A 25288-nucleotide genomic window follows, 5' to 3' on the forward strand; every position below is an offset into this window, starting at 1 on the left:
TGCAGGAGAGTATCTGCAGATATAATGTCTAGATACAAAAGAAAACAGGATTGTTCCCTTGTGCATGGTTTAAAGTTGTGCAGAAGAAGAAATTTCCACTGGTGTCCATTTGTTACTATTATTATATCCCTGCAGTTAACCTTTTTTTTAAAGATGAAGGTCGTCTTTGGATGTAAACATTGATCCTATTAACCAAACAGCCATCAGGATTAGAAAGTATGGATATTTTAAAGCAAGGAGCACAAAGACACTTCACCTTGCAACCGAATGCCATCCTCATAGATATCTTTAAATCTTAGCAGCCCCTGATCCGGATACAGGGGAGAGATACATTCCCCCACACACACCCTTAAGCCCCACCAAGACTTGCCAGAAATCTAATGTAAAACATTTATCACCTCTGACTTACAAAGGAACTCTAAGAACAAAGAGCTCCACCAACACCAGCAGTAATGGGTTGTTGTATGTCTTTCGGGCTGTGTGGCCATGGCCACACAGCCCGAAAGACATACAACAACCCTGTGATCCCGGCCATGAAAGCCTTCGACAACACATTGAACCAGCAGTAATGTTAATAAAATACACAATAAGGAAAATCTTCCATAATAATTTTGTATAAAGCTCCACACTGCCATCTAGTGGACGACTGAAACACCTCTCGTAAAAGCCTATTTTAAAACATCAGCACTTTGGCTCACCCAAAGTATGTTGCTGCCTGAGAGAAAATGACCCCCATTTCCATTCCATATACAGGAATGAAAGTGAGAGCTGGAAGTCACTTCCGTGCTGACAATGGGAGAGTGGCCTTTATCTGAGGCCCCTTCTACACTGTCATATACAATCCAGATTATCAGCTTTATATAACTGAATAAAGAGCCCCTAGTGGTGCATTGGATTAAACAGATGAACTGCTGAACTTGCTGACCAAAAGGTTGGCGGTATGAATCCAGGGAGCAGGGTGAGCTTCTGCCAACCTAGCAGTTTGAAAACATGCAAATGTGAGTAGATCAATAGGTGCAGCTCCGGCGGGAAGGTAACAGCGCTCCATGCAGTCATGCTGGCCACATGACCTTGAAGATGTCTACGGACAACTCCAGCTCTTTGACTTAGGGGGCAGGCTGTGGCACAGGCTGTTGAGCAACCAGCTGCAACAAATCACTCTGACCAAGAGGTCATGAGTTCGAGGCCAGCTCGGAGCCCCGTGTTTGTCTTGTCTTTGTTCTATGTTAAGGCATTGAATGTTTGCCTTATATGTGTAATGTGATCCGCCCTGAGTCCCCTTCGGGGTGAGAAGGGCGGAATATAAATACTGCAAATAAATAAATAAATAAATAGAAGTGGAGATGAGCACCAACCCTCAGAGTCGGACACAACTTGACTTAATGTCAGGGGAAAACCTTTCCCTATAACTGACTTATATGGCAATGTAGATTAATATAATTCATGTAAAAACAGATAATGTGGATTATCTGATTTGATAATATGGATTATATGGCAATGTAGAAAGAGCCTGAGGGTGCGCCTGCATCATAGAATTAATGCAGTTTGACACCAATTGAACTGACACAGCTCTGTGCTATGAAATTTTAGGATCTGTAATCTGGTGAGGCATAGCACTCTTTAGCGGAGATGGCTGACAATGTTGTAAAACTACAACTCCCATGATTTTAGAGCATTAAGCCATGGTGTTTAAAGTGATGTGAAACTGAACTATTCCTACAGTGTAAATGGATCCTGAAGACAAACAGTGTAACAGGGTCTTCAAGCTATTTCTAACTTATGGTGACTCTATCACAAGGTTTTCCAGGGCTGAGAAAGTGCAACTTGCCCAAAGTTACCATGTGGGTTTCCATGGCTGAGCAGGAATTGAACCCTGGCCTCCCGAGTCATAGTTTCACTGGCTGGAAGAAAACTGTGTGCTAGCAAATAAGGGAGATGACAGGTCAGGTGGAATAAAAGGATCACAGAGCTAGAAGACACCCATCCATCCAACCCACTTCTGTGGAGCCCCAGATCCTGTAGCCAATATGGTTAGCTTATGCATCTCTCCCATTTCAAACACTTTACCAACCCAATCTTCATTTAATTTGGTGAAGTCTTCCCTTGGGAGACACATTATTTTTAGTTCCAATATAGATAGTATTCCTCAGTCCATCCACCCATCAGTGGGGGGGGGGGGGGGTCTGGTATGTCCCATGATTGAATGTTTCCACTTCCATAGCTGTAAAAAGGAAAACTGGTCTTACCTGTTAGACCAATGTCAGCGATGGAGGCAGAAACTTCCTGGGGGGGGGGGGGGGGGACAATTTATAGTTTCCAAAAGGTATTGGAATAAAAACATAATTTTTATTTCTTTTAAAATTCTTTTCTTGACTTTCGCAGTTGTGGAGAAGGATACCAACAGCGGACCAGCGGTAGTAACTCTCCCACAAAGACTATATTGTTTCAAACCTTTCAACTTTCTGACTGTTTTATATTTTTTAGTATGGTGATCCAGAGCCCCACTAAGGAAAAGGTCAAGGTTTTTCCCTGACATTAAGTCTAGTCATGTCTGACTCTGGAGGTTGGTGTTCCTCTCCATTTGTAAACTGAAGAGCCGGCATTGTTTGTAGACACCTCCAAGGCCATGTGGTCGGCATGACTGCATGGAGCGTTGTTACCTTCCTGCCGAAGCGGTACCTATTGATCTACTCACATTTGCATGTTTTTGAACTGCTAGGTTGGCAGAATCTGGGGCTAACAGCAGCTCAGCAGTTTAACCTGCTGCACCTCCTGGGGCTCTGGGCGCCCCACTATACTTTCCAAAACATCCTGAGGTCTGTTGCCTTCAGGCACATTGCTATGCTGATTCAAAGTGCCAGACTTTGGAAAATGCCACTTTCATGGTTTTGTTAATGAAAAAGGGACATTAGCATATAGTAAATCCTATTGTTAACTCTCAGCTTCTTACCAGAGCTTGGAAAAACTAGCAGTTGCAATCCCCCTCTCTCAAAAGGAAGATGCAGAAGGAAGGATGGGACATTCCAAAAAAAAAGTTCTGGGGAAGATTTATTTCTTTTGAGTTAAAATCAACTGTATGGCCTCCATGGTTAACTTATCACACATTGCACATGTTGGGTCATCGCAGAGGAGTACAGAAAAGGTTTTGGAAGTACCACGGAAATACATGGTTTTCTTGTTTGCCTCATTACACACCACACATGTTGGGTCATCACAGAAACATAGACGAATGAATTTGGAATTGCCACAGAGATTCGGGATATCCCCTGCAAAGAAAAGTAAAGAGTCTTGTGGTCTATAGTTCTTCTTTCCTTACGTCCCTTTTGAAAAGCACCCCCTAAAATGCCCCAGAGGAATCCCCACACCCATAGCTTGTTCTCAAACCTTCTAATAGATTTGGGAGAAAACTAGGGACAAAACATATTTCAAGAGAAGAAGTCTTCTAGACATTTGAGGCCAGTATAAATGTTACCTCCTTCCCTATGCATTGCTGTCTCCTGCAGTTGATGACCCTGTTATGAAGAAAGAAGACAAGAAGGGAAAATCCTGGTTATGCAGCAAATTATGGAATGAGCATTTCTTAAACCATTGGTTACCCTTCAACATTTCACAGATAAATGGGGACTCATAGGGCCAAACGACATCAAAGAGTGTCAAGATGGCAAAAGCTTGTAACCAAAAAGAACAGACAATAGGCTTGTGGAATCTGGGTAAACCACTATCGGTTTCAGTGTCCCAGATTTTGATGGGTGTCTACATCCATTTTTTGGGAGCCTACCTAATAGTTGGAGGATATGTCATTGCCCAGCATTGGTGCATACCGAGACCACACATAACCCCCTCCCCCCCCCACACACACACACCATTCCCAACATCCTCCTCATAGGAAAATATGTCATAAAGGAAAAAATTTAGCAGGCTCTGGAGATATTTATTAGGCATGAGCAATCCATGAAAAACATGGTTCAATACTCGCTTCAAAAGTAGGGGGCGCTGGCACTTCGTTTCTATAGTCATTTCCAAATTTTGAAGATGAAGTGGTTTGCAAGGGAGATCCTCCCTCCACTTCTGAAGCCGGTTTAAGAGCCCCATAGAAAGCAACCACTCCAAAATAGGAAGGGGATTTCTCTCCTGAATAGAAAAGGTTGGTTGAATTAAAACACTTTCTCATATATCCAAAGGTTATCCAAAGGTATTTTGAGGCATGAGCACCAAGCTTTGAATTGGAAGATTAATTCCGAAGTACCAAACCATTTTGGAACCCCATTCGGATCTATTACGATTAACGAATTTATTACGATTAACGACTTTTACGATTTTTTTCGCTCATGCTTAATATTTATACCTCCCTTCTCACTCCCAATCCTCATTCACTTTGTATATATGCAAATACAGCTATTCCAAAATCTTTAAAAATGCAACTTGTAAAACCTCTGGTTCTATGTATTTCAGATAAGGGAGACTCAACCAGTAGTAACATGAATAGACAGATGGACAGACAGACAGGAAGACAGGCAGAGGATCTCAGTTGCATGATGTGCAGTGACAGGGGCATTGGACCACAATAAGGCAAATGTACTTACCTTTTCTCTGATGGGCCAAAGCTTGGATAAACCTTCAAGGAAGGCAGAAAGATTTCTGTAGCATATTTGACACCATCTATGTAGTTCCTTCCATTTAGGTATATCTCGGTGGAGTTTCCACATCAGATAGAAATCTAAGGCTATGACAGTACTTATTGCCAGGGTTAAAAGGATTTCACAAAGAACAGGACAATCAATACACAGCATTTTCTCCTCCATATTTGCCAAATCCATGGCGATGCTGCAACCAAGGCACTGGGTTCTTGGGCAGTGTTGGTCAGAGATGCCTGTGGAATGTCTTAGGAGGATTCCAGCATGTATCACAAATGTCTCCATGTATTCTCTGAGCAACCATATACCAGAATGAATTTTCAGGACCTGAGGCTTCCATCACATCATTTAAATGACCTTTCCCTCCACAGCTCTTAGTGTTAGTTCATGAATTGCCTCCACAGCCTAGGGTTGCCAAAATGTATGGAGATGAAACATAAATCTTCTATTTATATACTAGCTTGGGTATCTGATATTGCCCGGGTTATTTGAAAAAGTCAATTTTTAATTGTATAAAATACATAAGGTTGTTATGTTGAGCAAGTTTGGGCAAGTTTGCTTTGGATGTATCATTGGTGGGGTTCAGTGTGCTCTCTGGCTGTAGGGTAAACTACATCTCCCACTATGGTGAGTCAGTCCCCTTAAACCTTTCCAGAAGATTGAGTTAGTCATGGGGATTCTGTGTGCCAAGTTTGGTCCAGGTCCATCATTGGTGGAGGTCACAGTTTCTCTGGTTGTGGGTGAACTACAACTCCCAGAAAGGAAGGTCAGTTTCCCCCAAACCCCTTCAGTAATCAAATTTCAGCATATCGGGTATGTGTACCAAGTTTGGTCCACATCTATGGGTGTTTGGGTTCCCAATATTTTCTGGATGTAGGTGAACTTCCCCAAATCAAGAGGAATTTTCCCCAAAGACCTCCAGTATTTTTTGCTGGTCATGGGGGCTCTGTATACCAAGTTTGGTCCAATTACATCTTTGGTGGAGTTCAGAGTGTTCATTAATTGCAGGTGAACTATCAATCCCAGTACGTACAACACCAAAATGTCTAGGCCTATTCCCCTCAAAACCCACCCACCAGTATTCAAATTTGGGCATATTGGATATGTATGCCAAGTTTGGTCCAGATCCATCATTGTTTGGGTTCATAGTGTGCTCTGTATGTAGGTGAACTACAGCTCCTATAAATCCCTCCGAAGACCTCCAGTATGTTTTGCTGGTCATGTGGGCTTTGTGTGCCAAGTTAGTTCCAGGTCCATCACTGGTGGAGTTCAGGGTGCTCTAAAATTGCAGGTGAACTATACATCCCAGTACCTACAAGTCCTATAAATCATGGTGAATTCTCCCCAAACTTCTCTAGTATGTTCAGTTGCTGATCAATTCCTGTTTGTTATGTGCCATAGAAAAGTGGCAGTGGGCGGGGTCATGCAAATTCCACACAAGTATGAAACATTGGGGTGTCTGTGATGAAGGAAAAACATAAAATCTAGGAGGAAATTGTCCCCCTAGGAAAGCTTTCATTTGGGTGGTGGGCAGAATGGTGTTTATGGAGGACATTGGCACGGCTGTTGGACATGTCCATAATGCTCACTATAACCTGCAATGTCATTGGAGGGAGAGCCATTGGTATCTCCTAGGTAGTGAAAGTTGTAGCTATTTGTGGAAGTGAGAGCGTGTCTGTCTAAATACACACACCCATCCACACACTTTTTGCTTTTGTTATGTGCATACTGTAGATAGATTTGGGCAAAGTGCAGAATGAAAATGTTAATCACTACTTTCTGATAGCGAACACTGCATGTCACATATTTGGATTCTCTCCTGCTGCTGCTCAGAAAGCAAGGTTTCTTGAGATACTATGTCCCTGCAACACCTGTGAATTGATGGTTTGGCCCAGGGGGTGATGAAAACCTAAGGAAGGTGTGGGACGCACCAGTTCAGTTCAGAAAGAGAGAAAAGGAGACCGTTGTCAGGGATAAGAATCAGATTCTTCTTGTTTTGATTTGCAGAGCCAGCAGGGTGTAGTGGTTTGAATGCTGGAGAACAGAGTCAAAATCTCTCCATTCAGAAATGGAATGCCAGTGAGTGATACAGAGCATATCCCATTCTCTTTTTGGAAAAAAAGGCTGTTGTAGCATAAGAAATACACACATTTCTATTTTTATGAAGGGCCCACAAGCCAAAACATGGGACTTTTAAGCATCTCATTCAGTCTACATAAAATAAAAAAGCTTTAGCAGTATATCTCTTATGATATGAAACACTGGCAAGTCCTATAAGGGAAAAACTTCCCAGCCTGCAAATATGGGACATCTATATATATAAAAATGTAATGTGACATTTTACTATGGAGTAAACAACAAAACCACTGAACCAAATCACACCAAATTTGGCCACAAAAGATATAATCATCCAAAATATGTCTTTCAATAAAAAACGTAGAAAAATAGTCCAAATTACAGAGAAAGAGGAAGAGCTTTTCTCCTCCTAACTGCCAGTCAGAAAGGTAGGCCCTGCTGCCTTTAGAGTCCCCCCCCCCCCCCCGCACTGCCTTTAGGCCCTGCACCCCCTTTGTGTCCTAGCAACTCCCTCAGCCAAAATGGTGGTCAGGGCACAGGCAGGGTGCACTTAGGCCTCATCCACACTGCCTATAAAATAGATTATCTGATTTGAACTGGATTATATGGCAGTGTTGACGCAAGGCTCTTCCACACAGCTATATAACCCAGAATGCCAAGGCACATAATCCACAGTATCTGCTTTGAACTGGATTATCTTGAGTCCACACTGCCATATAATCCACTTCAGTGTGGATTTTATACATTCTGAAAACAGGGAAATTCCAGACAGGAAACAACCAGGGCCAGCTAACACTTCCCAACAAAGAATTCCCCTGGCAGGAAGCAGCCAGGCTTTGAAGCTGCAAGGCCATTCAATGCTAATCAAGGTGCCTAATTGCAGCATTCATACCTGCCACACCGAGACTATTGATTGCAATTCAAACTGGCCAACCAAGGATTCTGCAAGGTAAAAAGCAGCCAGGCTTGCAAGCAGCAAGACTATTCACTGCTATTCAACCTGGCCAACCAAAATTTCCCCTAGATGAAAATGCCCAGGCTTTGAAGCCACAAAGCTACTCCGTCCCATTTAACCTGGCCTAGCAAGGATGCCCTATGTAGAAAGTGGACAGGCTTTTAAGCTGCAAGACTATTCAGTGCAATTCAAGCTGGCTAAACAATGATTCCCCTACAAAGAAAGTAGCCAGGCTTCAAAGCGGCTCTTTGATTGAGGGTGCTACTCTAGCTACTCCAGAAAACGGCCAGGCTTTGAGGCTGCAAGGCTATTCACTGATATTCCACCTGGCCAACAAATGATTCCCATAAGCCACAGCAATGGTGGCCGGGCACAGCTAATATTATTGATGAATGTGCCTGTATCTCTTGTAAGGTGTTGGTTTAACCTCAGGTTTATTGGTAAAACTGATTTACTGTGCCACAAATCGATTCAATACTAAAAAGTGTGTTACCAACATGAAATGTTTGGAAAGCTCTGCCTTATAGTAAGGGACACTTGGCAACCCTAGACTGGAAAGGCCACGCACTGTGTTGTTGCACCCAAGCTGTTGTTAAGATAACTTTGTTGTTAACATGTCTAAACTTTCTGTCAGCTTGGGGAATGCTTGATGCCTTCTTTTAGAACAAGAAACCTAACAGAATTAATGTCTACGCTGTTGCTTTTAGGAAAATGAAATCAATTTATTAACAGGCACTAATTTGGTTTTCGCACACAAAGCTCATATTTAAAACGTGAGAGATAACATAATGATTCTGAAGCTGCCAGACCTGGATGATTCTGAGAAGAATAGATGACTGTTTTCCTTGCTCTCAGACTCTGGTATAGGGGTTTCTAAGGTACCCTGTGCCCAAGATGTTAACCAGTGACTGTTTAACTCTTGGTTGATGAAAGGAAGTATTGACTGTAAAACTGATTGATGGTAAAACTGGTTATAAGTATCTGTTGTAAAAGGTAAACTCGTTAAGTAACTGGTCATATGTAGTTGGTTGAAGTACTGATTAGGCAAGTTGCTTGTAAAGTAAACTGGTCTGAATTAACTGGTTAGAAGTATTGACTTGACATGGCTTGTCAAAGCCTGAAATTCTGGGACTGACACATCCTACTTCTAGAATTTCCTGGTGGTCTATTATCTATAATGGCTTCCTTTACCTCAGGCAGAAAGGGGTGTGGCCAACTAACTGACACAAAATGGCTCCCTTTTCCTAAGAGACTTGAGATAGCTTGTCACAGCCTAGAACTCTGGGATTGACTGAAGAGAAGTCCTGCTTCTAAAATTTCCTGGTGGTCTATGATCTATAACGGCTTCTTTTACCTCAGGCAGAAGGGGCGTGGCCAACTAACTGACACAAAATGGCTCCCTTTTCCTCAGAGACATGAGATGGCTTGTGACAGCCTGGAACTCTGGGACTGACTGAAGAGAAGTCCTGCTTCTAGAATTTCCTGGTGGTCTGTGATCTATAATGGCTTCCTTTACCTCAGGCAGAAAGGGGTGCGGCCAACTAACTGACACAAAATGGCTCCCTTTTCCTCAGAGACATGAGATGGCTTGTCACAGCCTGGAACTCTGGGACTGACTGAAGTCCTGCTTCTAGAATTTCCTGGTGATCTGTGATCTATAACGGCTTCTTTTACATCCGGCAGAAGGGGATGTGGCCAACTAACTGACACAAAATGGCTCCCTTTTCCTCAGAGACATGAGATGGCTTGTGACAGCCTGGAACTCTGGGACTGAATGAAGGCACGTCATGCTTCTAGAATTTCCTGGTGGTCTATGATCTATAACGGCTTCTTTTACATCCGGCAGAAGAGGATGTGGCCAACTAACTGACACAAAATGGCTCCCTTTTCCTCAGAGACTTGAGATGGCTTGTCACAGCCTGGAACTCTGGGATTGACAGAAGAGAAGTCCTGCTTCTAGAATTTCCTGGTGGTCTGTGATCTATAACAGCTTCTTTTACCTCAGGCAGAAGGGGCGTGGCCAACTAACTGACACAAAATGGCTCCCTTTTCCTCAGAGACATGAGATGGCTTGTCACAGCCTAGAACTCTGGGATTGACTGAAGAGAAGTCCTGCTTCTAGAATTTCCTGGTGGTCTGTGATCTATAGCAGCTTCTTTTACCTCAGGCAGAAGGGACATGGCCAACTAACTGACACAAAATGGCTCCATTTTTCTCAGAGACATGAGATGGCTTGTCACGGCCTGGAACTCTGGGACTGACTGAAGAGAAGTCCTACTTCTAGAATTTCCTGGTGGTCTGTGATCTATAACGGCTTCTTTTACCTCAGGCAGAAGGGGCGTGGCCAACTAACTGACACAAAATGGCTCCCTTTTCCTCAGAGACATGAGATGGCTTGTCACAGCCTGGAACTCTGGGACTGACTGAAGAGAAGTCCTGCTTCTAGAATTTCCTGGTGGTCTGTGATCTATAATGGCTTCCTTTACCTCAGGCAGAAAGGGGTGTGGCCAACTAACTGACACAAAATGGCTCCCTTTTCCTCAGAGACATGAGATGGCTTGTCACAGCCTGGAACTCTGGGACTGACTGAAGTCCTGCTTCTAGAATTTCCTGGTGATCTGTGATCTATAACGGCTTCTTTTACATCCGGCAGAAGGGGATGTGGCCAACTAACTGACACAAAATGGCTCCCTTTTCCTCAGAGACTTGAGATGGCTTGTCACAGCCTGGAACTCTGGGATTGACTGAAGAGAAGTCCTGCTTCTAGAATTTCCTGGTGGTCTGTGATCTATAACGGCTTCTTTTATCTCAGGCAGAAGGGGCGTGGCCAACTAACTGACACAAAATGGCTCCCTTTTCCTCAGAGACATGAGATGGCTTGTCACAGCCTGGAACTCTGGGATTGACTGAAGAGAAGTCCTGCTTCTAGAATTTCCTGGTGGTCTGTGATCTATAACGGCTTCATTTACCTCAGGCAGAAGGGGCGTGGCCAACTAACTGACACAAAATGGCTCCTTTTTCCTCGGAGACATGAGATGACTTGTCACAGCCTGGAACTCTGGGACTGAATGAAAGCACATCATGCTTCTAGAATTTCCTGGTAGTCTGTGATCTATAACGGCTTCTTTTACATCCGGCAGAAGGGGATGTGGCCAACTAACTGACACAAAATGGCTCCCTTTTTCTCAGGTATATCAGTCTAACAACTGAGAAACCTAATTTGCCTTGCATGAATACTAGTGCATATTTACCACTAAAGATAATTAACTCAAATTAGTATTTAACTCTTCTCAGGAAGGTCATGCCTTTCCAAAAGGTTATTATTCCAAATAGTGTGAATGTAAATTAATCTCCAAAAGGTTCACACATCCAGTAAGCTATGGAGATTCCTGATTTTCCAAAACTTTCTGAGTTTGGATCCAACCGTATGTTTGTAGTGTTTGATTTGCTTGGCTATTAAATACAGTGTTCCCTCACTTATCGCTGGGGTTCCGGGACCACCAAATCCGCAAAGTAGGGACGCTATATTTATTTTAATATTTATTTTAAAAATAGTAGTTATAGACTATTTTATGTCTTTATCAACCAATTGTGTGTTGATAAATCGCCGCCTCCTCCCGTTGCTGCTTGGCCTCCTTTTCTCTCCCTTTGGCTTCTCCTTCCTCCCTTCCTTAGGCTGTATATTGTAATTTTTTATGATTTATAATAGTCTTTTAGAGTTTATTGAAAATTGCAAAACAGCAAATCCGCGAAAAGGGAACCATGAAGTTGTGAGGGAACACTGTACATGCAAAACAACTTTTGCTGTTGCGGTTAAAAAGCTATCAGTATGCATTTGTAAACTTGGCCAAAGATAACCATAGCCTTTCCCCTTCCCAATAAGCACCTATGCTTCAAAAATGTTGATCCCATTTATTGGCAAAACTAAGAAAAGGAATGACAAAGGAGGCTCTTCGCCAGAATGCAAGAACTCAAAGTGGATGTGTGTGTCAAAGGCCTTGGATGAAAAAAATGCCATAAAGAACAAGGTCCAAAAGTATTTTATGAAAATGTAGCTTAAAATTAATTAAAAATCTGTACAAAGCTAAAAACATTAAATTATCTGAAAACAATATTACAAAGGCAGCATTACAAAATTTAAAAAAGGCACTTGGAAAGATGAACATACCCATTTCTTTGTTTGGGAACTGGGTCAGAAAGAGCTTGTGTCAACTGATTTCTCCACAGAGCTAAGAAAAGTAATTTTTGGACTACAGTTCCCAGCTGGAAGATTCAAGAAGATGTCATCCATAGAAGAAGAAAGAAATAATTTTTCCACCATGAAGAAACATGGAAGAACATATCATTCTTTTTTTCCCCCTTCTTCTCTCATTTTTAATTTTTCTCTTTCCCCCTTTTCCTTCTTTTTTCCTTACTTTACTATTTTTTTGGATTGTTCCCACTTTTTATGTAAAAGAAACCTATCCTATCTTTAATAAAAATATTTTTTTTAAAAAAAGATGTCATCCAAAAATTTCTTTTTTCCATATTTGGCTTCTAGCACACAAGTCTCAGTGCTCAAAACTATCCACAACTTAAGGCATGTATGTTGAAAGTCTGGTTTTTGAAAAAGTAAGTGGGCAAAGGGCCAATCCAGATCTGCTGGTAGAGGTCTCAGAGTAATTTGCAGCATGTTGACAAGACTTTTTGTTTTTTTGGCTCCCAATGGTTTAATAACAAGAAACAATTTCTGAAACTCCTCTCACACACCCCAGCTCAAGGTTTATCTACACTATAAAATTAATACAGTTTGACATCACTTTAACTGCAATTGCTCAATGCTATGACATTATGGGGATGATAATTTTATAAGGCTTTTAGCCTTCTAATGAGCGCCAATATTTCACCAAATTAAAGATTCCAGGATTCCACAGCATTGAGCCATGGGACATCTTCTATCAGCCCACTCGCTCCTTGAGATCATCAGGAGAGGCCCTTCCCTTGGTCCCACCACTGTCACAAGTGTGGTTGGTGGGAACGAGAGAGGGCCTTCTTGGCTCTGGAACTCCCTCCTCCCTCCTCAAAGAGGTACATTACTGCCTACTAAGAAAAGAGGTAATGACTTAAATTTGGTTCTGGGGGAATCAATGCACTGTATGTGTATATTATATGTGAGAGTAGTTGGGTTGTGAACTGGTGTAAACCACTAGACTCTAGGATGTATTGAGGTAACAATAACAGAGATCATGTAAAACCAGAAGTAGGCACTTTGTTTCTCTTGTACCAGACCCATTCATGAAGGTTTGATTTCAAGCCTGTTCATTGCACTCTTCTAGAAATGGAGCACCACAGGAGAGTGAGAGAGAAAAGAAAGAACCATGAGTTGGCTCAGAGGTACTCATGCCCAGCCTCTCCAATCTGGGGAGGAATTAAAAATCCTACATGGCAGGTGTTGAAAGTGGAACGTCTCACACCCTGACGGGCAAAACTAAAAGTACCAGAAGGGCAAAGAGTCCCAAGCTACAAAATGTGTTGAACTACTCATTGTGGAAACACCTGCCAGTTCCAGCCTGCTTCAACCTTCATGGGTGCAAAGAATTAAGACGCCCCCTTGCCTGGAGATGATGTGGGGAATCATACCCCTTCACTCGAGCCTCTCTGCAAATAAAAAAACACAGTGTGTTAAAAGCAAACCTTTTTCCAGCCTTTGCACAACCAGTTGGGTGGATAGTTTTCCCAAAAGACTGTTCGTGCTCTCCAGAGAAGTCATGCCCGAATGATCCTTCAAAATCCATGCAGCATACATAACTTTAGTCAACCATGAATTTTCTGAACATGAAGCAGAAAGAGAGCAGTAGAGTTGTGCATGCAGAAGAAGTGGGAACATCTTTCAGACTTCCACAGAAAGCTGCAATAGCTCTTAATTTCTTATTCCAAGCTTTTGAAATGCCTTCTGAGATTTGCCCCAGAAGAGAAGTCAAACTGCATATCAACAGTGATGGATAGACTGGTACACATGGACGGAAGCAGAGATGGCACACTGAAGACACAAATGTAGGCGGGGAAGAGCCTAAACATCAAGCAGGGTAAGATGAGGTGGAATCCAGGAAAAGGCAGATGCAGAAGGAGGACAAACAAGGCGAAGAGTCAGCATTTCGATCCTGGGATTAGTAACCTTGGTCAGCTTTGTCGCCTTTAGACTTTGGCTCCTGCCACCATTCAGACAAGAATCCTTCTTCATAGTCACCAATACCCTCAAATTCAGCATCTGATGGCAAGGATACATTACTTGTCTCTGTGCCATCTTCCACTTCTCCCTTAAATAGGAAAGGAAAAAAAGAGGAAATGGTCTCTCTGATAGTTGAAGAAAGTTGCTCCAGAGTCTGCTACACTGTTATTCCTAGAACCTTTGAAGATGGATGCCAGAATGGTTAACTGTAAAATGCTATAAGCAATTAGAATAATAATATCACAGCCATCACATTTCACATATAAAAAATTGAAAAAAAAATCAACAGTCACCTGGGATCATTAACTTCTGCTACCCATTTTGGAGCACTTAAAAGACCAAAGAAATGTATTTCGATAAGAGCAAAAGTTAATAAGAGATGGCAAGAGTCAACACCACTAAATGCAAGGATTATGAATACATGAGCATGTTTACCTGACATACCAGCCTCCCTAAACAAATAAGTGGTACCCAATAGTTGCTGCTGGATTCCATTTATATATACCATGAGTTGAACATAGGTGCAACACTCTGGATAGCTCCTTTTCAAGTTTACATTAAAACCCAGACCAGACTCATCACCACACCATCACTAATGTGGAAGCCATCACTGGCTACTGGTGGACTGCAACTTCATGAATCTGGCTAGTATCATACAGTCATACAACCTGATAGGCCCCAAATTGGGGAATGTGGCTATGCACTAAACACTAATTGTCCTTCCAGTGTAGACCTTTATACAGCTTGATATGTTGCCGAAATATAAGATTCTTTCTTTCCTGATCTGGGAAAGGTAATTAGATGGGGAAGATGCCTAGGTCTCCTACTCTCCAAACTGGGGTGATCACTAACATAAAGCTAGCTCTAGTGCTGTGGTTCCCAACCTTTGGGGCTCCAGGTGTTTTGGACTTCAACTCCCAGAAATTCCAGACAGCTTACTAGCTGTTAGGAACTGTGGGAGCTGAAGTCCAAAACACCTGGAGGCTCAAAGGTTGCGAACCACCTCCCTAGTTTGATATGAATGTGCAACAGAACATGATACTCTTGCATATATACTTACAGAAATGTTAACTCTAGTTAGTACTTAAGAGAAATAAGAACCCAAAATTCCCTCTCCTTTGTCCTGTCCCTTTCCTCCTCCCTTCTCTTCCCTTGCAGCAATGTTTTAAGTGCCGTTGAACTCTAAAAGTAAATGAGTTTTGAATTGTTTCAAAGCAGGACTGATGGGCACCAGGAATCAATTCTTGGTCTACCTTGTTCTTAGGCATTTCTCTATCCTTAGAATCACAGAATTAGAATTGTAGAGTTGGAAGAGACTGCAAGGGCCACCAACAACAACAACAACAACAAACTTTATTTATATCCCAACCCCATTTCCCCATGGGGACTTCAGTCCAACCTCCTTAGTTGAGAACAGGATGGGTAACTTCTGGCCTTCCAGATGTTACTGAAATGTGTTAACAGCCATTGTACACCATGGCTATGCTGGTTAGGGCTAGTAAGAGATGTAGTCTGACAACATAAATGACCTGTCCATACATGGACTTGGATGTGTAGGAAGGAGCATGGAGAAAGGAACTACCTAAAGTCATCTCAGAAGTAGATACAAAGGGATTTAGCCCCTGATCTCCCCAGTACAACTCTTGCCAACCCCCACATAACACTAACTTTGATCTCCTGAGTCCTCACCTCATCATCTGGTTGCAGATACTGCCTGGCAAATTCCAAGAGCTTCTTCTGTGTGGATGTCTGATTGTGGTAGCGCAAAGCTTCCTGCAAGTCAAGAAAGAAAGAGTCAATCATAGGAAACAAGGGAGCAGCTAATGGCATTTTATTAGATGGAGCCAACAATGAACCTAAAAGAAAGTGGGACATTCACTGCTAAGAATATAGAGCAGGCATCCACCTCCAGAAGCCCTTTCCAGCTTGTTCAATGGTCAGGAATTCTGGAAGTTGGAATCTAAACAGCTGGAGGACTGCAGTTTGAGGATGCCTGATGCAGGGGCTTCCATCCTCAAAATGCTAGCCATGGAAACACTTTTTCTATCAGCTTGATGTGTTACTACACCTACCAGGTGGACCCTGGGAGGGCAAGGAGAAAGATCTGTCATTTGATAAAATACAACTGGCCCTCCACATCAATGGGATAAACATTTGTGGAAATGCCCAAAGAGTTACACTGGAGAACCTAAAGATTCCTAGAGAGAACACTTGTGTAGCCGTTGGTAGGTCCTCCAGCATGATTCTATGGTCACCTTCTAGCAGAAAGGTAGTACAAACCTGGAGAGAAATCAAAAGGGTACGGGATACCCTGGGCCCAGCCACTACAATTTGTTGACAAAATATGGCTCTTTTCACATAGAACATCATAGGATTTTGATACCATGTGTGGGCAAGGGCTTTCAAATTATCTGTTGACTTATGGTGACCCTTTGAATTTCACAAAGTTTTCTTAAGCAAGGAGTATTAAGAGGTGGTTTGGCCTCCAAAATAATGCCTACAGCACCTGACAGAATCTGATGCCTTTGGGGTACTTTGATAACTGCCGTAGCTTTGTTGCAGGAAATTCTACAATTTGTGATTTCTTCAGATATTTAGAATTATCTGCCATAGAACTCAAGTGCCTTATCAAAGTACAAATCCCAGAACCAAAGGATAGACCCGCGATAGTTGAAATGGAATTAAACTGCTATAATTCTAGAGTGGGAAAGGAGCTCAGAGACATTGTACTCTCTAAGAAAGAAAGATTCCCCCTGTTGAGAAGCATGACTTGCACAAGATCACAGAATTGGTTCCTGAATGGGGATCCAAACCATATTCTTTCAGCATCTTAGTCCAGTACTCTACACTGGCTCTCCTCTTACTGGTAATAAGAGAAGAAGAAAACAAGCTTGCGTTGAAAGTCCTACTATTTTACCTTTGTCCTTCTGCCTGGACAAGAAGTAATAGAATATCTGCTACCTTTTAATACAGGTATATTGAATTGATATAATGTGGCACAATTTTGATTTATCTGTATCATCTTCTAGTACATCAGGGTAGCAGACTTTTGAAAGACTTGAATATTGGAAATAAAATGTATGCTTGCTCACAAGGAACATTTTAATCCTTATGTCTACACATCCTCCTGATCTCACCGGCCGTGGGTTGAAGTCATCTTCTTCCAAATGCCAGCGCTCACGGTAGAAGCGGTAATAGACCAGGTTCTGCTGCATGACCTCATCCCCAGGGTCAAAAAGCATGTAGCTGGCTACACTTCGCACTGCATTTTTGATATCATTCACTGCGCAAATAATGAGACATCAAGTTAGTGGAACAGGCATCTTAAAATGCAGCACTGGGGGTGACATTTTCCTGTCCTAGAACTCCCAGAAATTCCAGACAGCTTACTAGGTGTTAGGAATCGCCGACTGTGCCACCGGGGACTCCCTGGTAAGAGGAAAGGAACGACATTATTTTGGAGAAACCCATGACTGTCTACCATACTGCAACATTTGTTACAGTTCAACTTGTATTTTCCAAGACTGAAGGCTGGGAACAAACAGGAAGGGGATGGAAGGGGGAAAAGGGGGGAAGGGAAGGGGTGTCTGGCAAATTAGTTGTCTTCTTGATCTTGGGTCAAAGGATTTTGGGACTTATAATAAACTCTTCCACTATCAGTCAACAACATAAATTCCCCAACCCCTAAACAATCAATTCCTTGAGACTTACATTTGTAATATGCAAACTGAAGGTAATGGTACATGGTGGCCACAAACTTCTCCACAAAGTAGCCGCCTACATTTGGTATCAGATCGGCCTCGCAATCCACTTTGCACTGCAGGACCTCAACAAAATGATCTGGATGGAGGGTTGGTGGGAGATGAAGAGACAAGAAAGGAATCAAATGAAAATAAGTGTGAGTCTTTGAGCAGCTGCTAGATCAGGCATGGGCAAACTTTGGCCCTCCGGGTATTTAGGACTTGAACTCCCAAATTTCTAACAGCTGGTAGGCTGTTAGGAATTGTGGGAGTTGAAGTCCAAAACAGCTGGAGGGCTGAAGTTTGCCCATGCCTGTGCTAGATGGTTACAAAGATTCTGATCATCTGTTGTCCAAATCATCTCATGCTAATAAGGGATGCAGGATCTATAAGATCAAGTGTTAAGTAGTTTGCTGTTCATTGAATTGTGCAGTGGACCCTACAGATCTGCAGGCTCCAGATCTGTGATTACTACTGATTATGGATCATCACATCCTATACAAAAATCAGTGTCAAGAACACAAGCATACTGAAGTGTCCATGCTCATGTCACTGCATTTAATAATATAGGATGCAATCATATGCTTGCAACTTAACCACTATGGATCTAGAGGGCACACTGTACATTAGAGTAAGTCTATGCCCAATTGAACTGACAGCAGACCATAATATAGTGGTATACCTTTTGCTATACCACTATGTTGAAGTTGCATTGTTCTCTCTCTCAAATAAAAAATAATAATTTAAAAACTGGGAAATATTTTGCCACATGCTTCATATTTGACATCTGGAAGCATCTGTATCCTGACTAACGGAAGTTCCAAACTGAACTGGGAGGTGCTGTCATTCACTTTGCAATGATCGATCTATCCTCAGTGCACTTGGTTTGTTGTGACGATTGTATCACTGGCCTACCACATTGCTCTTACCTGCAATGGCTGGATAGAAGTCCTTAAATTCACGGAGTTCATAGCTTCCTTCGCAGCCAGCCAGGCAATTCTCATAGGCCTTGTAGTATTCGGAGAGTGCATGCTCCATGTCGGCAATGCTGCTGCGGAAATCGCCACTGTTATAAAGTTTCACTGATCTGACAAAAACTGTCTGCCAAGACACAGAGGGAAGATGCCAGGTTAGCCTGAAGAAGAGTCCATGTTCATGAAACAATAGACATGCTGGATGTAATCCAGTTAACCACCTAGCTTGGTCTTCTTAAATACCAATCAGATATCATGGGAAAATGTGTAAGACTGTATGGTCTCATTGCCGTCATCTGTATGGTTATTAGAGGCAAGAGATAGGACATTCTACCCCTAGGCTCTGGCACTTCCTCTTTGCTGTCCATCTGTCACCAATATTTTGTCTTTCTTTTCTAACAGGCTTTTAGAACTGAAGGTTTTTAAGGAGGCTTCTAATTTGTCATAAATGTACTATTTTGAAATGGCTTCTCCCCTAGTACATTAAACCATTGGAAAGCAAAGGTGTAACTATCTCAACCACCTATGTAGATGATTTTGGAGTAGTTCAGTGATTCCCAAAGTGGGCGCTACCACCCCCTGGTGGGCGCTGCAGCAATCCAGGGAAGCGGTGATGGCCACAGGTACATATATCTTTCTGTTTAATTGCTATTAAACAATTTTTAAAAATAATTTCCAGGACGTTGAGTAATATTTTTTCTGGAAAGGGGGCGGTAGGCCAAATAAATTTGGGAACCACTGGAGTAGTTGATCAATCTGTATAATAAAGGCAAGAAGCCATTCACATACCATAGAATTGTAGAATTGGAAGAGACTGCAAGGGCCATCCATTCCACCCCTTTGCCAACCAGGAACACAAATTAAAGCACTCCTGACAGATGGTCTTCCAGCTTCTGTTTAAAAACCTCCATAGAAGGAGCTCCATCACACTCCAAGAAAGCTCTTACCATCCGGGAGTTTTTTTTTCTAATGTTTCAGTGAAATCTCTTTCCCTGCAATTTGAATCCACTGTTTTGTGCCCTACACTACAGAATAGTAGAAAACAATCTTGCCCCTTTCCTCAATATGACAACTCTCAATTCACCTGCTGCTCTAAGGAGTTAACACTTGTCTCTTCATCCAGACCTTCCAAGCAAAGACTTGCAATGGGACAGATGTTTTGGACTACCCATCAATCCCAGTCAATTGTAAGTGATTGTGGGAATCATCCAAAATGTCTGAAGGACACTACCCTGTTTCCCCTAAAATAAGACATCCCCAGAAAATAAGACCTAGTAGAGGTTTTGCTGAAATGCTAAATATAAGGCCTCCCCCGAAAGTAAGACCTAGCAAAGTTTTTGTTTCTAAGCATGCCCAACGAACAGAACACCTGAGCATGTAGGATCGGTAAATGTACCTACCATAGAGTATTGTACATGGAAATAATGGTAGTAACAAGAAATTCTTGATAGGATTCACAGTTTGTCTGGTTATGTTGGTTTATGATGACAACTACTGTACAGTATATAATAAATGTTCATTTTTTTGTTCAACAATAAATATGAATTCTTCTTCATGGAAAAATAAGACATCCCCTGAAAATAAGACCTAGAGCATCTTTGGGAGCAAAAATTAATATAAGACACTGTCTTATTTTCGGGGAAACACAGTATGTTGCCTACTTCCACTTTAAGGTTTCCAACAGAGGTTCTATCCCAGATATCATCTCTTTCTTTTCCCAATATCTCAAACACCTCTCCCTCCCTTCACCTCATAGGGTTGTGCTTCCAAGTCGATAAGGTACTCGTCCACATCCACCATGGTCTTGTAATAATTCAGGTACTTTTGGGTCATCTCATGCTTCGGATTCTTCTGAAGGAATGTGTGGGCAGCTGATACGGCTTTTTCAATTTTATTTGCCTGAAAAAAATATGAAGAAGTAGTGTAAGGTGATAGTGCTTAACCACTTTAACCTTTAAATGTTTAATATCAACATGTGTCCACTTTAAAATGTTGTATATTTGTATGGTAATCATGCTGTTCTTGTGACCCATCTTAGATTAGGGTATGACTCTTTAATGCATCCTAAGCCTTAAGTAGTGATGTCACTATGGGAGTCAAGCAGTTCATTAAAAAATGAACAAATAGAGATAAAAATGGCTCTGTGATGTAGTGGTTTGAACACTGGACTACAACCCGAGACACCAGGGTTCAAATCCCCAATCAGCAATCGAAACGCACTGAATGACCATGGGCAAGACATACTGTTTCAGCTTTAGAGGAAGTCACAGGCTTGCTGTGAACAACTCTTGCCAAGAAAACCCCATAATAGGTTAGTCCTAGGATTTACCATGTGCAAAATGGTTTCTTTCCTTACCTATGTTCAGCCACTGACAGCCTCCATACACCAGGTTTATAAAATAAGGCAGGTTGGCTTGATATGAGGTCCACCAAGTTAAATGTCGCTGTAAGAAGGTTCTCCACTGTGCATGTGGCAGGGCTTAGACTGCATTGTAGAAAGCCAAGCTAAATGCATCACACGTTAGCATGCCAGAGACCTGGATAAATTGCCTGTTTTTGGTGCCTGCTTAGAAACAATCTTGCAGCATTTTCAATGGGAACATATTTTATTATGACAGTTTTTTCAAGCATACCCTCCAGGGCCCATCAAATGTAGGCCATAATAAAACGTTTCAAGATCCCGTGAAGCCTTGAAGACTGTTGTTTCACTGCAACTGACTTCACACAGTTATCTTTCTGAAAATCCCATAGGGTGGACTTTCTAGCAAGTGATTACAGCCAAAATGCACAGCCGATGAGTCACAGGTTGTGTAGTCCCAGAGTAAGCCTAAGTATTCAACACTTCATTTTGACTAGTTATCATCTCCTCCTCCTCCTTCTCCTCCTCCTCTTCTTCTTCCTCTTCCTCTTCCTCCTCCTCCTCATTGGCCATGTACAAACTTGCTCCATACAGTACCAACTTTTCACAGAGAGGGCTTTTTTTTCAACTCTTACACTCTTCCCACTACTTGACTAATGTAGACCAGCCCATACACGACATAAATTCACAACCACACAAGTAAATTTCTCTGTTTTAGTGTACCATGGAAATTTAGCATGAATTTGGCTCTCTTTTGTTCATTCCATCTCATAAATTTCTAGCCCTTTTGCAATACTAAATTGAATAGTGTGGCCCTGCAGAAAATATGAATTTCATTATGGAAATCAATTGGAAAGGAAGAGAAAACAACATATCATTTGGAGCAAGACATGGGGCCCTTCCACACAACTATATAACCCACAACATCAAGGCAAATAATCCACAATATCTGCTTTGAACTGGGTTAACTAAGTCCACACTGCCATATAACCTAGTTCAATGTGGATTTCATAGAGCTGTGTGGAAGGGGGCATTGAGGTTGTTTCTAGATTCATTTCAACTTGGTTTCAGGCCTGGCTATGAATAACTGATGCAGGGAACTGGACAGGGTTGGTTCTGCTGCACTCAACCTCTCAACGTTAACCCCTTTCCTGCTATTTATCTTTGCTCCCCAAATAAATCTTAGTCATACATTACAAATTAGAAATGTCAAAGCAGTTGTGGAAAAATAACCTGTTTACAATGAAGCAATTCCCAGAATTCTGTTTTTTTTAAATGGTCATTACACTGAGAGTTTCTGAGTCAGCATTACAAATCTTCCAGCTTGAAGTTTTAGTCATCTGTCTGATGCCAGCATTTCCTCTGCAGCCTATTCTAGCATTTTGGAGAAATATTTGCCTCCAGTATTTGCATGCACTCATCCACATGGTTTTTCTAACCCCCACTACGCCTGGTGTTCTCATCATGGAGTCAAATGCTGATGTGGAAAGAAAGATTCACCACCATGGGCACATCTCATATGGGCAAAGAAAGAAACAACTGTATTCAGGGTGAAGGAGAACACAGAGACAGTTTTTTTTCTTTTGCATTCATTGGATTCTTCATTGAAGTATTTCATAGTGCTAGGAAAGACTGTAGACTTCTGCCTGAAACATCGTACCTTTTAGCCAATTCTACCTTACATTAGAAAAGAGAACATCCCTACATTATTAACCAATTATTTCTAATAAGGCCTCAAGTCTTGCTCTTTTAAACCTACTCTCTTTTATAGAAACTCTTTAAAATCTCTTGATGTCCTATCAGACAAGCAGCAGTTGGTGAACTGCAGTCATCCAGATATCATTGAACTACAACTCCCATGATTTCTCATCACTGGCTGTGTTGACCAGAACGGATGGGAATAACAGTCCAACAATAACCCTGAGTTATGGCCTTATTTTTCAAAGTCCAGCTGCAGCTACATGATTTTCATGAAAACATTGGCTCAACATCTCTGAGGAGAGATTAGGGATATGATTCAAGAAGGACCCCACCCACATTTCCCTTTCCACAGCCCTCTCTCAAAGCTTCTTCTACATGTTATTGTTGGGATAAGACACGGGCGAGAGCCCTGTTAAGATCTTGCAAACAGAGGGCAATGGCTTTCTTGGCTGAATCTATTTACCTTAATGTGAACCTCATATTTTGGTACTGACTCCTACTTGGTCAAGCATTCGTGTCTTTAACCAGTGACTCATGTCTTCTCGTGATATGTCCAAAGCACAATAGCCTTGGTTTAGTCGTTTTGACTTCGAGCCTAAGCTGCATGAAGACCCATTCATTTGTCATTTTAGCAGACCATAGTAACCATAAAGATCTTTTCTAGCCCCAAGCACCACATGAGTTTACTTTCTTCCTATCAATTTTCTTTACTTTCCAGCTTTCCCTACTATACACAGAAACCACAAACACTATGCCACTGCTGCATGATGCCTTCCTAAACACTTGAAAGTGGAGAGTGCAGCAGGCTTACAATGAACTTCAGATTGTTCAACTTTGTTTAATCCTAGGGTAGGTCCAAGCAGGGTGGAATAATCCTGGATCAGAACAATATTTGTATCTTCTCACTGTATTATCTTAGTTGCCAAGAAATTTATCCTGGACTGGCAGCTAATAGACTAAGGACTGGCAACAGCTTTGCATATCTCTATTTTGAGTAGAGCTGCTGAGCTATCTTTCACACATTATCCAAGAAATCAAAATTAATTAAAACCCAGTCACCTATGTACAGCCTGAATTCTATTTCTAGTGGTAGGGGTCATGTCTGCACCAGGGGTGTCAGATCAATGGCATCCCATTCCCCAATATTTCAGAACCAAAATCTCAAACCATGGGCAATCTTTGTATTACCATAGGAATGGAACAGGCAAGGAATGGGAGGCAGGCTAGTACAGTAAGACTCATGTATCCTCAGGGAATACATTCCTCAAATTACCTGGCTTCAGGTCTCAGCACACTGCAGAGTTTCCCTGGGAGACCTAGAATAGTCTTGAGTTATCATCTTTAGGAATTTGCGAGGTCCGCCAGGATGACTCTATGTTAACATCTGGAGAGGCCAGTGTCTGAATCTCTGTCCAGCCATGGAAACCCACTGGGTGACCATAGGCAAGTCACACTTTCTCATACTCAGAGGAAGGACATGGCAAACCCATTCTGAACAAATTCTGCTTTGGTAAAGGTTTCCCCTGACATTAAAGCTAGTTGAGTCAGACTGGGGTGGGGGGTGGGGGCTCATCTCCATTTCTAAGCCAAAGAACTGGCATTGTCTGTAGACATCTCCAAGGTCATGTGGCCGGCATTACTGCATGGAGCGCCATTACCTTTCCGCCGGAGAGGTACCTATTGATCTAGGGTGATCATAAATCTGAAATAACTTGTAGTTACACCACAACACTGCTTTAAACAAAGGGCAGACAAATACAGATTTGCTGGAAGGTAAAGATCAAAGGAAGATTAAGCAAGAGAAGAAGGGGATGGAAGAAGTCAGGTAAGGGGCCGCAGTGGTGTAATGGGTTAAACCCTTGTGCAGCTGAATCCGCAGACCTACAGGTCAGCATTTCAAATCTGTGAGAAAGGGTGAGCTCCCACCTGTCAGCCTTAGCTTCCCTGCCAATCTAGCAGTTCGAAAACATGCAAATGTGAGAAGATAAACAGGTATTGCTTCAAGTGGGAAAAGGCAAAGAGACTTTCCAAGAAATCTTGCCAGCCACATTGTCAGGAGGTAACATTGCAGGCTCCCAACTTGAAAAATGGAGAAAGCACACCTCCTAGAGCCAGAAATGAGCACCGGCTCCAAGCCTTTGTCTATGTTGCATGTCTATGTCTGTAAATAAGGCATTGAATGTTTTCCTCTGTCTGCTCTATGATACTGTAAGTTGCTCTGAGTTTCTCTGGGGAGAAAGGTGGAATATAAATAAAATGTATTATTATAAGGGGGGTGTGAGGTGATAATAATGGGAAGTGCGTCAGAGTGGTGTAATGATTTGGGAATTGGAGACCGGTGTTTGAATATTAGCTTGTTCATAAAAATACACTGAGTGACCTTTGGCAAGTCACACACTCTCGGCCTCAGAGGATGGCAAGGGCAGACCCACTCTGAGCAAATCTTGCCAAGAAAACCACTTTATACATTTTCCTTAGGCTCACGACAAATTGGAAATACGGTACTCTAAAGGCAGAAAACAACAGCCTCAAGCAACAGCTCAGCAAGCTACTCTGAGCTTGTCCCTGTGTCTGGACACATAGAAGAAAATGTATCTGCACATACTGCAGGGCCTACCACTCATATATTTTATAGAATAGC

The 25288-nt window shown here is 42.1% G+C and overlaps 1 protein-coding gene across 2 annotated transcripts in view; it reads right to left on the minus strand.

Annotated features, from left to right (window-relative positions):
- Positions 1 to 3030: 3030 nt before the first annotated feature.
- The window catches only part of p3h4 (prolyl 3-hydroxylase family member 4 (inactive)), a 30222-nt gene continuing 7964 nt past the window's right edge, over positions 3031 to 25288 (minus strand). Inside the window, exons 2-9 of one of the 2 annotated variants that reach the window (XM_008113396.3) lie at positions 20337 to 20486; positions 18543 to 18714; positions 17585 to 17713; positions 17011 to 17156; positions 15563 to 15646; positions 13820 to 13961; positions 3473 to 3512; positions 3031 to 3266 (exon numbers count right to left, since the gene is read on the minus strand). In XM_008113396.3, the coding sequence (XP_008111603.1) occupies positions 3481 to 3512; positions 13820 to 13961; positions 15563 to 15646; positions 17011 to 17156; positions 17585 to 17713; positions 18543 to 18714; positions 20337 to 20486 (855 nt within the window). In that variant the 3' untranslated portion in view covers positions 3031 to 3266; positions 3473 to 3480. Of the gene's footprint in view, positions 3267 to 3472; positions 3513 to 11689; positions 13303 to 13819; positions 13962 to 15562; positions 15647 to 17010; positions 17157 to 17584; positions 17714 to 18542; positions 18715 to 20336; positions 20487 to 25288 lie in introns of those variants that run through there. The other variant, XM_003222582.4, reaches the window with a different exon arrangement.

The sequence above is a fragment of the Anolis carolinensis genome, chromosome 6, assembly GCF_035594765.1.
Source record: "Anolis carolinensis isolate JA03-04 chromosome 6, rAnoCar3.1.pri, whole genome shotgun sequence".
NCBI classification, from domain to species: Eukaryota; Metazoa; Chordata; class Lepidosauria; order Squamata; family Dactyloidae; genus Anolis; species Anolis carolinensis.